This window comes from Mustela lutreola, chromosome X (genome assembly GCF_030435805.1).
Source record: "Mustela lutreola isolate mMusLut2 chromosome X, mMusLut2.pri, whole genome shotgun sequence".
NCBI lineage: Eukaryota > Metazoa > Chordata > Mammalia > Carnivora > Mustelidae > Mustela > Mustela lutreola.
The window spans coordinates 48,357,016-48,371,012 of record NC_081308.1 but is presented as its reverse complement, the minus strand read 5'-3'; the positions used below and the strand labels follow the sequence as shown (position 1 = coordinate 48,371,012).

The 13,997-nt window shown below is 36.2% G+C and overlaps 1 protein-coding gene across 8 annotated transcripts in view; it reads right to left on the bottom strand.

Annotated features, from left to right (window-relative positions):
- The window catches only part of RRAGB (Ras related GTP binding B), a 37,411-nt gene that overhangs the window by 11,227 nt on the left and 12,187 nt on the right, over positions 1 to 13,997 (bottom strand). For 7 of the 8 annotated variants that reach the window (XM_059157222.1, XM_059157223.1, XM_059157219.1 and 4 more), the window contains 3 exons: positions 13,311 to 13,533; positions 2,628 to 2,723; positions 382 to 504 (listed from right to left, as the gene is read on the bottom strand). In XM_059157222.1, the coding sequence (XP_059013205.1) occupies positions 382 to 504; positions 2,628 to 2,723; positions 13,311 to 13,533 (442 nt within the window). The remainder of the gene's footprint in view (positions 1 to 381; positions 505 to 2,627; positions 2,724 to 13,310; positions 13,534 to 13,997) is intronic. The other variant, XM_059157226.1, reaches the window with a different exon arrangement.

Below are 13,997 nucleotides of genomic sequence, written 5' to 3'. Positions count from 1 at the left end.
AAAAGTCTTCATATCAGTCTTTTGGAGAAAGGAGTGGGATGAGAATTTTATCAAAAGGAAAATACCCCTCATTTTACAATAAAAGTCAATAGGAAATTAGGAATTCTTTAACACAAATGAAGTATTAGCAGAAATAATCTAAACTCTATAGTAAGGCCGGCTTGTAAAAATCTAAATTTTACTAACTACTAAAGAGCTACACACCAAAGGACTTCTTTGAGGTCACCTGCTAACAATACTACTTTGTAATTAAGGTTATACATGCTGACGTAAAGACAAAAGGAGAAAAGGTTTTTCCTGAAAATAGCAACGTGTTGTTCTCTGTTGCTTGACAGAAGAAAGTTAAGCGTGAAGTATATCTGCAGAATAGAAATTTCTCACCAGAAAAGTAGCTCTTTCAAACAAAAGCACTTCATCAGCCTCAATAATTTCAGCAAAATTCCGTAGGTTCATTTCCAGCTGCTGAACATTGGGAATCAGCTGATAAACAATGCTGGACCAAGCCTAACAGAACAGAAGTACAGTGTAATATTACTAACAGGTACCCAGTCCTGGACCTCTGCAAATGAGTAAGTACACTACAACATATGGACAGCAAAATATAGTAATATGAGTCCCAAACAAACATTGGTAACAAATATGATATAACACAAATAAAATGAGAAGATGAAGCTACTATTTGATTTTTATCTTTCAGCTGGAATTTTTTAAAGTTCCAAACATTTGTAAAATGCTAGAAAACTTCTTTCCATTGATAATTTTCAAAAAAATATTAATTTAGTTCCACATTTGCCTTAGGAATAATTGAAAACTCTGATTTACTGGGCCAAATAAAAAGTTTCTAATCCAGCCATTGAACAAATATTTAAGTCCAATAATGCAGACTGCTCTAAAGATCAGAACTTAATAATAATCACTTTTGTAAAAATATCAGAGTCACACAGAAAAATGGCCCCTCCCCTCAACATACAAAAGAAATTATAAGAGAAATTAGTAGCATTATCATTTCAAAAGGCTTATTGTCAGCTATATGTTATTGATCCAACTGAATTAAAAATGGTCCAGTGGTGTGCTTCCCTAAAGTAGACTTCATTAACCATACCCTCCCTCTATTCTCTTAAGGCTCTTTTATTTGCATTTCCATTGTAGTAATTCCTTCCAATTTGTCTAGTAAGCTGTATAATGTTCTTTTCTCCCCTACTAGAGGGCAGGAACCTGGTCTTAGTCATTCGTGTGTCCAAAAACATCAAGCAGATATGCAATGAGTGCTTGTAGAATAAAACAATATAAAAATTTAAGTCAGCTCTATGCAACATTGATGTAGAAGATAGTAGTGCTATGTCTCTGTTCCAATTAGTTTTATTACTTAAGCATGGGGGTTCAGGTTTCAAGTTCCCAGGTCGGTGTTAATGTCACTGCTGAATTTACCTTGGAGAAGGCACCAAAGCTAACCACAGCAGAGACATTGTCACTCACAGCAGTGTTGTGATTAGCCAATTGTCTTTGGTCGTGTTATGTATTGCCATCCTTCACACCGCAGTTGGTTCTTATCAGTGCGTCATGTCCATCCTTATTCACGGTTACCTGTTCTATGGGAATAAGGCTTTGAGAGAAATTCGGCCCAAATTAATCTAGAGCAGTATTTCCTAGACAGGTATCTCAAAATGATCTGTTATTAGAGTGAGGCTGGGTCAACATAATATTGGGAAAAAAATAATTAGTTGAAAAAATAAATCAATGGCTATTTTTAAGGTCCATTGATTTTTCTCCTTGGCAAATCAGGTTTTCGTGCTTCTCTGGTTGTAGATACTTGTCAGATGCAGTTGATACTGAGGCTGTAGCTACCAATGACAGAGAAGGATGCTTTCCCACTCAGAGTCAGACTTCTCAATGGATACTAGTAGCAGTCTGAAGGAAAGGTCTGACCATGAAAGGGCCCCAAAGAAGCCAGTCTTTCAAATCACTAGACCTCATAGGAGAAAGAGAGGAAGCAGGATAAGGAGCCTATGTGCTAGTAAGGTAATTTCAGTTTTTTCCATAACACAGCTACTGTTGTAACCTCTACAACTACTGCAGGCAGTATGGTATTCTTCCCAGCAATGGAAACAATCCTGGTTGAAGAATGCTAATCCCCACTTTGGCATGAAAGTTGAAGCTACCATATTCGAGGCATAAAGTATCTCATTATAAGACTCCCTTCTCCAAACTCTTCCCTAAATATTGCTATTGTAATGCCATCCAAACTGAAGCAGACTAGTTTATATCCTGAAGAGGTACCTCAATATTTGATACAGCTCCAATCAGCATTGAGATCACAACAGATCACAATGGATGATGGTCAGTGAAACCTCTGCTGTCACAAACATCAGTATCAAATTAATCATCATAAAACTGACTAATTCAGTGTGACTTGGTAGATATTGCAACACAATCTTAAGATCAAACCCAAAATCTCTTAAAGTTAAGTTTGATAGTTTTCAAACAATTTATTGTAGATTATTTCTTTTTTTTTAAATTCAACACATCTAAATGGATATAACAGAGATTAAAATCTTTTACTTTTGACAATACCCTTTTAACTTTTTCTCATGATCTTAAAATAAGGGAGCTCAGGGAAACATACACACCTTATAAAGAGTTTCATCCCAGATAGATGTTCGGAAACAAGAACATTCCAATGGGCGAGACAAACGCCTTAGATCTTCTTCTCGCTCTTTAAAAATCTGAATTAAAAAGTCCAAATATAGATCAGCATATAACAGGTCTTCTCTTTCACTGCAAAATCTGAGATGTAACTATTTCAGTGTATTTTAAACAGGACCATTTCCTCTTTCCTCAGAGGAATTTTTCAAGTAATTTTTCATTACTTCATGAACTAGGATGGCAGAAATCATTTCAGGTCAGGTCTAAAAGTACAACAGCTACTAGAATTCTTCAGGTCTCTGCTGCTTCTGCCAAGTACTCACTGAGAGCACTGTGTTGGGGAAAAAAAAAATCACCATACAGAGGAATGTTAATAAAATATATCTAACATTCCAAATCACCTAATCTGTGTCATTTTTAGATAGTATTATTGTAAAATAAAATAGTTTTACTTTTGTAGATATTTTTCTCTCACACAAATATATGCATATACTCATATATATTACTTCTGAATGGACTTTTTATTTGGCTATATAGATATAACCCCCCACACACAAATACAAATATCTATCTTACACATATTTATGTACACACACCCAAATACACATTAAAGAATATCTATCTAATATATACAAATATGTATCTACAGATATTTTCCATGACTGGGTGGATTTGTAGTAAGCATTATGTACACACTGTGACAGCCAATTTTATGTATCAATGTGGTTAGGCCACAGTACCCAGACATCTGGTCAAATACCAGTTTAGATTTTACTGTGAAGTGTTTTTAAGTGAGATTAATATTTATGTCAGTAGACGAAGCAAAGAACATTCCCCTCCATGATGTGGGTTGGCTTTATGCAATTAGTCGAAGGTCTTAAGAGATAAAGACTGCCATCCCACAGGAAGGAGGAATTCTGCCTCCAGTCTGACTTCTGATATGCGATACAACATTAGTCTTTCCTGGATCTCCAGCCTACTAGTCTGCCCTGCAGATTTGGACTTGCCAGTCTCAATAGCTGTGTAAGTCAATTCTTTAAAAATCCATCCATCCATCCATCGATCAATCAATCAGCCAATCCCTTTCTTTACCCCCCCCACGCACGCACACAGTCTTATTGGTTCTGTTTATCTGGAGAACCCACACACATACAGAGGGAAATATCTATCTTGAAATTGAGATTTAAGGAGGCACCCTAGCCACTCTGACTTCAAGATTTGAAAGTTTGAATCTTTAATGAAATGGGGTATACTTTTATTAATTGAGTTTAGAATCCCACAAAGAACATTAATATATTTTTGAGGATATAACATGTAAGCATGTAGGAAACAATACGCTGATTAAAAAATAATGAAAAGTAATTTAAAAAATCCATAAGGACCTCATTTGTTGGAATGTTGTTTTTCTATTGCAAACTGGGCCAGGGAATGAAATCATTTTTAAAGGAAACAGAACAGAAAACAAAACAACAGCAAGAATAATAATAACACAGCCCTCACAATCTGAAAACCCAGCCTACATACATAATTTTCTGCTGAATTACAATGGAATTAATACTTAGTGAGAAAAAGAGAGGGAGAAGGAAAAAAGACTACCTACTCAAATGTAATTTTTCAAATACTGAATCCTGCCAAGTCATTTGTGAAGGCCTGTAAGCTTCCTCAGAAACACCAAAACATGCCCAAACACTGAAACACTGGAGGCAATACTGCAACTAGTTATAGAAAAAAAGTATTCCTGACCACAGCTGTTACCAAAAAAGTCATTTAAATAAAGGATATCCTTAGATTCCTAGGCTCCAATCCAAAAAGGAACTGAATTCTTCTACATCACCAAAATATTCTAAAACTGCCTTTCTTACCATTATTCTTAGAGGATCTTCTCTTTTAGCTTAGAAAGAGAAAATCCTATTTTAGACCATATAAACTAAAGCTGGACTATATTTGTTTCTTGGTTTAAATTTATGTATACTAATCCCCATGCTAGAAAAGAAGGCAAAGATACCACACATTGCAATTAAAAAGGACTTGGCATTGAGCTTAACACAATGTGATTGCACTTCCACTGGTGCATACATGTTTCCTAAGTCAACCCAGTGACAGCTATAATCTTTTTTCATCTCGTCCCTGGTGGGTCTTCTAGCCTGGGCAATAATTGCCTATTCTGAAGAAAAATAAAACAGGGGCAGCAAACATAAAGGTATATAAAGGAGGATATAAATGGGGAAGATGGTGGAATAGGAGGATACTAAGCTCATCTTGTCCCACAAACATATGTATAAAACAGCCACATCAGTGCCACCAACCCAGAAAATGACCCAAAGACTGGCAAAACAGACTTTCTATAGCTAATCATGGAGAGAACACACTGAAAAGGGTAGGGGGGGCAGAGACATGGGGAACCAAACTCTCAGACAGACTAATCACAAATGAGAGAGACACCACAAGAATAAAGAAGGGAGAGAACTAGACCCCACACTAGGCACCCCAGACCTAGGTGCACTAGATGCACTAGGAAGACGAGTCCCCATAACATTTGGTTTGAAAACAAGGAGGGCTTAATTTCTTTCAGCTTTTATAACCAGGGAACTTAACTTCATGTACTTTAAAATCAGCTGGCTCAGCTCTGTGAGAGTTGGAAGGTAATAGGGAACTAAGTCTTCATCCTCAAAGAGCCAGCATATCAAACATCTCCACGAAGATACAGTATAGAAACAGCAGTGGAAAAGTGCCTGGGGTACACATAAAAGAGATTAATTTACTAATCTCAGAACACATGAAAGAGGGCAAGGGATCTTTAGGAGACTTCTCTAAGAATAAAAGAACTGGTAGGCACCATTTCTCTCTGCATCCCCAGTGTAGATAGCTGGACACTTGCAGAAAATACCACAAACACTCTCTACTTTCCATACTAGCACTATGTACCTCACCACCACAATCTCCTGCAGATCCATCCTATCCAACCTGCTCCATGCAGCAGGAGTCCTTCCAAAGCAGCTCCTGCATGTTTCATCCTGAAGGGAGCCTTGGCAGGGGCTAGCGCAATTCCTGTCTCAGGGAAAAGGGAAGATAACAATAAACACAGCCCCAGCAGCCAAATCTTATAACTGGTAATGAAAAGAAAGTACCCTGTCAAACAGTACCTCTGTAGCCCCTGCAGGAAACTGGCCTGACTCCTGGGCCTACACACCAACAAAAACCTCTCAGGGGACAAGGCAGGGAGAGCACCCTGCAGTTTGGTATTACTGTAGCTCCTGCAAACAAGCTGAGAGCAGGCGTCTGATCTGACTGCTGAAAGCATCCAATAATGATAAGTCCACAGCAGCCTCAGACTGACCCCTAACAGCACAGGGACCAAATCCTACCAAGTGTGTGCACAACAAGCAAAGTGGGCCATTGTAACATACTGATCTAAAGGCAAATGCAGCTCAAACAGAAGAGCATGGTGCACACAATCCACGTAGGAGCCACTCCTGAAGCACCTGGTTCTGTTAAACAGGGGACATGGCTACAGGCCACCAAAGGAGCTTTTCTTCATAACGTCTTTACTTCCAACATCAGGAGATAAAAACAATGTTCCTAATACACAGAAACAAACACAGAAAACTAGATCAAATGAGGAGACAGAGGGATATGATCCGAAAGGAAAAAAAAAAAAAAAAACAGGACAAAACAACAGCAAAACAGCTAAATGAAATGATGATAACCGATATGTGTGATAAAGAACTCAAAGTAATGGTCATAACGATACTCACAGGATTTCAGAAAAGAGTGGAAGATCTCAGTGCAACTCTTACCAAAGAGAAAGAAAAGCAAATAAGAAACGAAGAACTCAATAACCAAAATTAAAAATACACAGGAGGCGATCAACAGCAGATTAGAGGAGGCAGAAGAATGGATCAGAGAGCTGGATGACAGAGTAGTTAATAAAAAACAACCAAACAAAATAGCAAACAAACAAACAAAAAGAATAAAAAATAAGACTAGGTTAAGGAAACTCATCAATGTAATCAAGTGTAACAACACTTAGATTACAGGGATTCCAGAAGAGAGAAGGAGGCAGAAAATTTATTTGAAGAAATAACAGCTGAAAAATTCCCTAATCTGGAGAAAGAAATAGATATCCAGATCCTGGAGGCACAGAGAGCACCCAAAAAACCCAACCTGAGGAAGTCCACACCAAGAGACATAAAAATTAAAATGGCAAAAAGTAGTGATAAAGAGAGAATTTTAAAAACAGCATAAGAAAGTTAGACACAAAGGAAATCCCATAAGGTTACCCACTGCATTTTCAGCAGAAGCTTGGCAGACTAGAAGACAGTGGCAGGACATAGTCAAAATACTACAAGGAAAAAATCTACAACCATGAATACTTTACCCAGCAAAGCTATTATTTAGAATAGAAAGAAAGACAGAGTTTTCTAAACAAACAAAAGTTAAAGGCTTTCATCACCATTAAACCAGCCTTACAATAAAAGTTAAAGGGAATTCTTTGAGGGGAAAGAAAAGGCCATAATCAGGAGAAAGAAAATTATGAAAGGAAAACATTTCATAGGTAAATAAAAACATAATGAAAGTAGGAGACTAATCACTTACAAAACCAATATGGAGGTTAAACACAAAAGGAGTAAAATCAGTTATATCTATAAAAATCAGTCTATGGATTCACAAAATAAAAAGATACAAATTATGACATCATATGCATAAAACATTGTTGGAGGGGTGTAAAAATATAGTACTTTTAGAATGTGCTCAAATTTAAGGGACCATCAACTTAATATAGACTGTTATATGCATCAGATGTTATATATGAGCTTACTGATAAACACAAATCAAAAACCTGTAATAGATAACCAGATAAATGGAGAAAGGAATCCAAGCATATCATTAAGGAAAGCCATCAAACCATAAAGGAAGAGAGCAAGAGAAGGAAAAAAAACACAGAAAAAGTACAAGAACTGTGAAATAAATAACTAAATGACAGTAAGTCCATATCTATCAATAATTACATTGAATTTAAATGGACTAAATGCTCCAATTAAAAAACACAGGGTGACTGCATGTATAAAAACCAAGACCCATCCATATGCTGCCTACAAGAGACTCATTTCACACCTAAAGACACATGGAGGTTGAACATGAAGGGATGGAAAAACATTTACCATGCACATGGGAGCAAAAACAAAGATGGGATAGCAATGTTTATATAAGACAAAATAGACTTTAAAATAAACACTGTAACAAGCGACAACGAAGCACACTACATGATGATAAAGGGAACAATCCAACAAGAGGATAGAATAATTATAAATATGCATTCAACATGGGAGTACCTAAATAGAGAAACATAAACACAGGGGTAACTGGGTAGTTCAGTAGGGTGAGTTTCCAACTCTTGGTTTCAGTTCAGGTCATGATCTCAGGGTTCTAATACTGAGCTCTGTGCTCAGGCTCCACATGGAGCTTGCTTGGGATTCTCTCTCTTCCTCTCCATCTGCAACCCCCACCAACCTACCCATGCTCTTGCTTCTCTCTTAAAAAAAAAGAGAGAAACAAAAGAAACATAAACACATAAACATAAACATAAAGACAAGAATTGAGAGTAATAAAAGTCGGGAACTTTAATACCCCCACTTACATCCATGGATAGATCATCCAGACATAAAATCACCAAAAAACAGTGGACATTGGACCAGATACAACTAAGATACACTCAGAACATTCCATCCCCAAACAGCAGAATACACTCTTTTAAAGTGCACATGGAACATCTTCCAGAATAGATCATGATATGCCACAAAACAAGTCTCAATAAATCAAAACAGTGTGAGAGTATATCATGCATGTTTTCTGACCTCAGTGGTACAAAACTAGAAATCAATCCCAAGAAAAAAATCTGGAAAGAACCCAAATACATGGAGACTAAATGACATGGTACTAAACAATGAATGGATCAACCAAGAAATAAAAGGAAATAAAAAACTACATGAAGATAAATGAAAACACAATGATCCAAAATATTTGTAATGCAGGAAAAGCTGTTGTAAGAGGGAAGATAATAGCAACAAAGGCCCATTTCAAGAAGGAAAAATCTCCAATAAACAACCAAACTTTATACCTATAGGAACTACAGAAGTGTAGGGTGGTTCAGTTGGTTGAGCATCCAAATCCTGGTTTTAGCTCAGATCGTGATCTCAGGGATAAGGGTCACACTCTGTACTTAGCACAGAGTCTGCTTGATATTCTTTCCCCTCCTTCCTCTCCCTCTTCTTTCCCTGCTCATACTCTCACTGAAAGAAAGAAATAAAATCTAAAAAAAAAATAATAAAGGAACTAGAAAAAAAATGCTCAAAGGTAGTTAGAAAGAAATAATAAAGATCAGAGCAGAAATAAATGAAATAGAGACTAAAAAAATGACAGTACGGTCAATGAAACCAGGAGCGAGTTTTCCGAAAAGCTCAAAAAACTTGATAAAATTTTAGCCAGACTTATCTAGGAAAATAAAGAGGACTCAAATAAAATCACCAATGAAAGAGGAGAAATAACAACCAGAACTACAGAAATACAAAAGATTATAAGACATTATGAGAATTTATGTGCCAAAAGACTGGACAACCTAGAAGAAATGGATAAATTCCAAGAAATATATAACCTCTCAAAACTTAAACAGGAATAAATAGAAAATATGAACAGACCAATTACTGGCAATGCAACTGAATCTGTAATCAATTAAAATCCCAAAAACAACAACAACAAAAAAGTGCAGGGTAAGATGCTTCACAGGTGAATTCTACCAAACATTTAAAGAAGAGTTAATATCTATTCTTCTCAAACTATTAAAAAAAAAAATAGATGAGGAAGGAAAGCTTCCAAATTCATTCTATAAGGTCAGCATTACCCTGACACCAAAACCACATAAACTACAGAAAAGAAGACTACAGACAAAATCACTGATGAACAGAGGTGCAAAAATCCTCAGCAGAATATTAACAAACTGAATCTAAAAATACATTTTAAAAAATCACTCACTGGGATGCCTGGGTGGGCCAGTCAGTTAAATGTCTGCCTTTGGCTTGAATCATGATCCCAGGTTCCTGGGATCGAGTCCCACACTGGGCTCCTTGCTCTGTGAGGAGCCTGCTGCTCCCTCTGCCTGTTCCCCCTACTTGTGCTCTCTCTCTGACAAATAAGATCTTAAAAAAAATCATTCACCTGGCTAAAATCAACAAGTCAGGAAATGACAGATGCTGGCGAGGATGTGGAGAAAGGGGAACCCTCCTACACTGTTGGTGGGAATGCAAGCTAGTGCAGCCACTCTGGAAAACAGCATGGAGGTTCCTCAAAATGTTGAAAATAGAACTGCCCTATGACCCAGCAATTGCACTACTGGGTATTTACCCTAAAGATACAAACGTAGTGATCCAAAGGGGCATGTGCACCCGAATGTTTATAGCAGCAATGTCCACAGTAGCCAAACTATGGAAAGAACCTAGATGTCCATCAACAGATGAATGGATCAAGATGTGGTATATATACACAATGGAATACTATGCAGCCATCAAAAGAAATGAAATCTTGCCATTTGCGACAACATGGATGGAACTAGAGCGTATCATGCTTAGCGAAGTAAGTCAAGCAGAGAAAGACAACTATCATATGATCTCCCTGATATGAGAAAGTGGTGATGCAACATGGGGGCTTAAGTGGGTAGAAGAAGAATCAATGAAACAAGATGGAATTGGGAGGGAGACAAACCATAAGTGACTCTTAATCTCACAAAACAAACTGAGGGTTGCTGGGGGGAGGGGGGTTGGGAGAAGGGGGGTAGGATTATGGACATTGGGGAGGGTATGTGCTTTGGTGAGTGCTGTGAAGTGTGTAAACCTGGTGATTCACAGACTTGTACCCCTGGGGATAAAAATATATGTTTATAAAAAATAAAAAATTAAAAAAAAATCATTCACCATGATCAAGTGGCATTTGTTTTGTGATGCAAAGGGGATTTAATATTTGCAAATCAATTAATGTGATATATCACATTAGCAAGAGAAAGAATAAAACCCGTATGATCATTTCAACAGGTGCAGTGAGAGCACCTGACAAAGTGCAGTATCAATTCATGATAAAAACTCTCAACAAAGTAGGTTTACAGGGAACATACCTCAACATAATAAAGGCCATACATGAAATAACCAAAGCTAACATTCTCAATGGTGTAAAACGGAGCTTTCCTCTATGATCAGGAACAAGACAAGGATGTCCACTCTGACCACTTTTATTCAACATAGTATTTCAATAGTATTGAAAGTCTTGGTCAGAGCAATCAAACAAGAAAAAGAAATAAAAGGCATCCCTATTAGTAAGGATGAAGTAAAACTCTCAATGCTGATAACATGATACTATATAGTGAAAACCCAAAAGAATCCACCAAAAACTATTAGAACTGATAAATGAATTCAGTGAAGTTGTAGGATACAAAATTAATATACAGAAATCTATTGCATTTCTATACACTAAAATGAAGTAGAAGGAGAAATTAAGAAAACAATCCCACTTATATTTGTACCAAACAGAATAAACTACATAGGAATAAACTTAGCCAAGGAGATGAAATACCTGTACTCTGAAAACTGTAATACACTGAAGAAGGAAATTGAAGATGACACTAACAAATGGAAAATATATTCCATGCTCATGGACTGGAAGAACAAATGTAGTTGAAATGTCCATACTACCCAAAGCAATCTTCAGATTTAAGCAGTCCTACCAAAACACCAATAGGATTTTTAACAAAACTAGAACAAGTAATCCTAAAATTTATATGGAACCACAGAAAACCCCGAAAAGCCAAAGCAATCTTGAAAAAGAACAAAACTGGCAGTATCAGAATCCCAGATTTCAAGATATACTACACAGCTGTAGTAATCAAAACAGTATGGTACTGGCACAAAAACATACACATAGAACTATGGAACAGAATAGAATAGCACAAATGCACCAGTGTTTATATGACCAATTAATCTACCATAACAGAGGCAAGAATATACAATAGGGAAAAGTCTCTTCAACAAATGTTGTTGAGAAAAGTGGGCAGCAACATGCAAAAGATTTAAACTGGACCACTTTCTTACATGATACACAAAAATGAACTCAAAATGGATTAAAGACCTAAATGTGAGACCTGAAACCATAAAATTCCTAGAAGAAAACATATGCAGTAATTTCTTTGACATTTGCCATAGAAACATTTTTCTAGGTTTCTGGAAAAGGAAACACAAGCAAAATCAAACTACTGATTTTATTTAAATTTTTATCTAAATTTTATTTAAAAATAAAAAGCTTTCACATAGTACAGGAAACCATCAACAAAACAAAAAGGCAACCTACCACATGGGAGAAAATATTTGCAAATGATATATCTAATGAGGGGTTAAAATCCAAAATATATAAAGAACTTGAACAAGTCAAGCCCTCCAAAAAACAAATAATCCAATTTAAGGAATGAGTAGAGGATCTGAATAGACATTTTTCCAAAGAAGACATACAGATGGCCAACACACATAAAAAGATGTTCAACATTACTAATCATAAGGGAAGTGCAAATTAAAACCAGAACACTGTATCACTTTACACCTTTCAGAAAGGGTAAGCTAAAAAACCAAGACATAAGTATTGATGAGGATGTGGAGAAAAAGGGACCCTCGTGCACCACTGGTAAAATGCAAATTGGTGCAGGCACTGTGGAAATCAGTATGGAAGTTCCTCAAAAATTAAAAATAGAATTACCATAGGATCCAGTAATTCCACTACTGGGTATTTACCCAAAGAAAAGGAAAATATGCATGCAAAACAATATATGGGTCCTATATTGCAGCATTATTTACAATAGCCAAGATATGGAAGCAACTCAAGTGTGCCTCCATAGATGAATAGATAAAGAAGATATGTTTATATATGTATGTTACATACATATACATATATTTTGTATGTATAAGTTATATATATATGTACATACAGTGTAGTATTATACAACCATAAAATGAATGAAATCTTGCTATTTTCAAGAACATGGATCAACCTAGAGAGTATAATGCTAAGTGAAATAAGTTAGTCAAGAGAAAGATATATACCATATGACTTCACTCATTTGTGGAACTGTAGAAAGGAAACAAAGCAACAAACAGAGAAAAAAAGAGAGACAAACAAGAAAACAGATGCTTAAATACAGAGAACAAACTCCTGGTTGACAGAGGGGAGTTGGGGGGGAAATAGATGAAATAGATAAAAGGGATTTAGAGAACACTTATCTTGATGAACAGTGAGAAATGTATAGAATTAGTGAATCATTATATTGTACATCTAAAATATAACGCTATATGTTAATTTTACTCAAATAAAAAAATACATAAAGGCTGCTTAATGATATCACATTGACAAATTCCTTACCTAAATCTGAAAATTATTTGCCAAATGGATATTATATTCCCTTTACCATTTTTTGCATAGAAAATTTGCTTATGAGTGTTTTTAAAAACCTGACAGAACTTTGAGCACTAATGCTGAAATTTATTCTTCCTGAAAATAATCATACTATTTACCTATTTCTCTATAAAAGAAGTTTAGAAAGCATGTCAATCATTTCATGCAGCATCCTTTATGCTTCTTACCAGGTCCCGTTGATCCTCCTGTACCAGATCCATTTTGTGTACCAAGCAAAAAACTTTCGCATCTGGAGAATTCTGCAGAATGGCTTCTAAGCATGATTGGTAATAGTGCATGTCTTTTTCCAGTTCACGGCTTTCCACATCAAACACATATATCAGAACCTCCACATTTCGGAAGATGTTATCTCGTTGGCTAGTAAAATAATTTTCCATGAAGGTATCCTGTCTAATAGGAAAAAATTTGGTAATAACCAAGTCCTCAGTTTAGTCACTCCTACTTACAATTTATTTTGTGTTGGATTAATCAATGTGAAAGATAATCTTAAGGCTTCAAATTAATAGGCAAGTAAGAGTAAATTGGTACAGTTTCAACTTCTTAGTTGAGCCATACCTGCCCCACTCTTTGCCCCACCCTTTGCCCCTCTCCTTGTATTCCAAATACACTATGACCTTCCCTCAGTTCCACTGGGCTGTGATGTATCCACCAAGAAGCATTTACACATGCTATTTAATCTGTTTTACATGCTATTCCCCTATTTCTACATCTAATTAACTCCTACTTGTCCCTTTAGATTTCAAATCAATCCATATTTCCTCACAGAAACCATTCCTGACCTCCCTGTCTTGAGCAAATCCAGTCACCTTAGGCCCTAATAAAATTACATTGTTTTATTTTTAAAATAAAAAAAA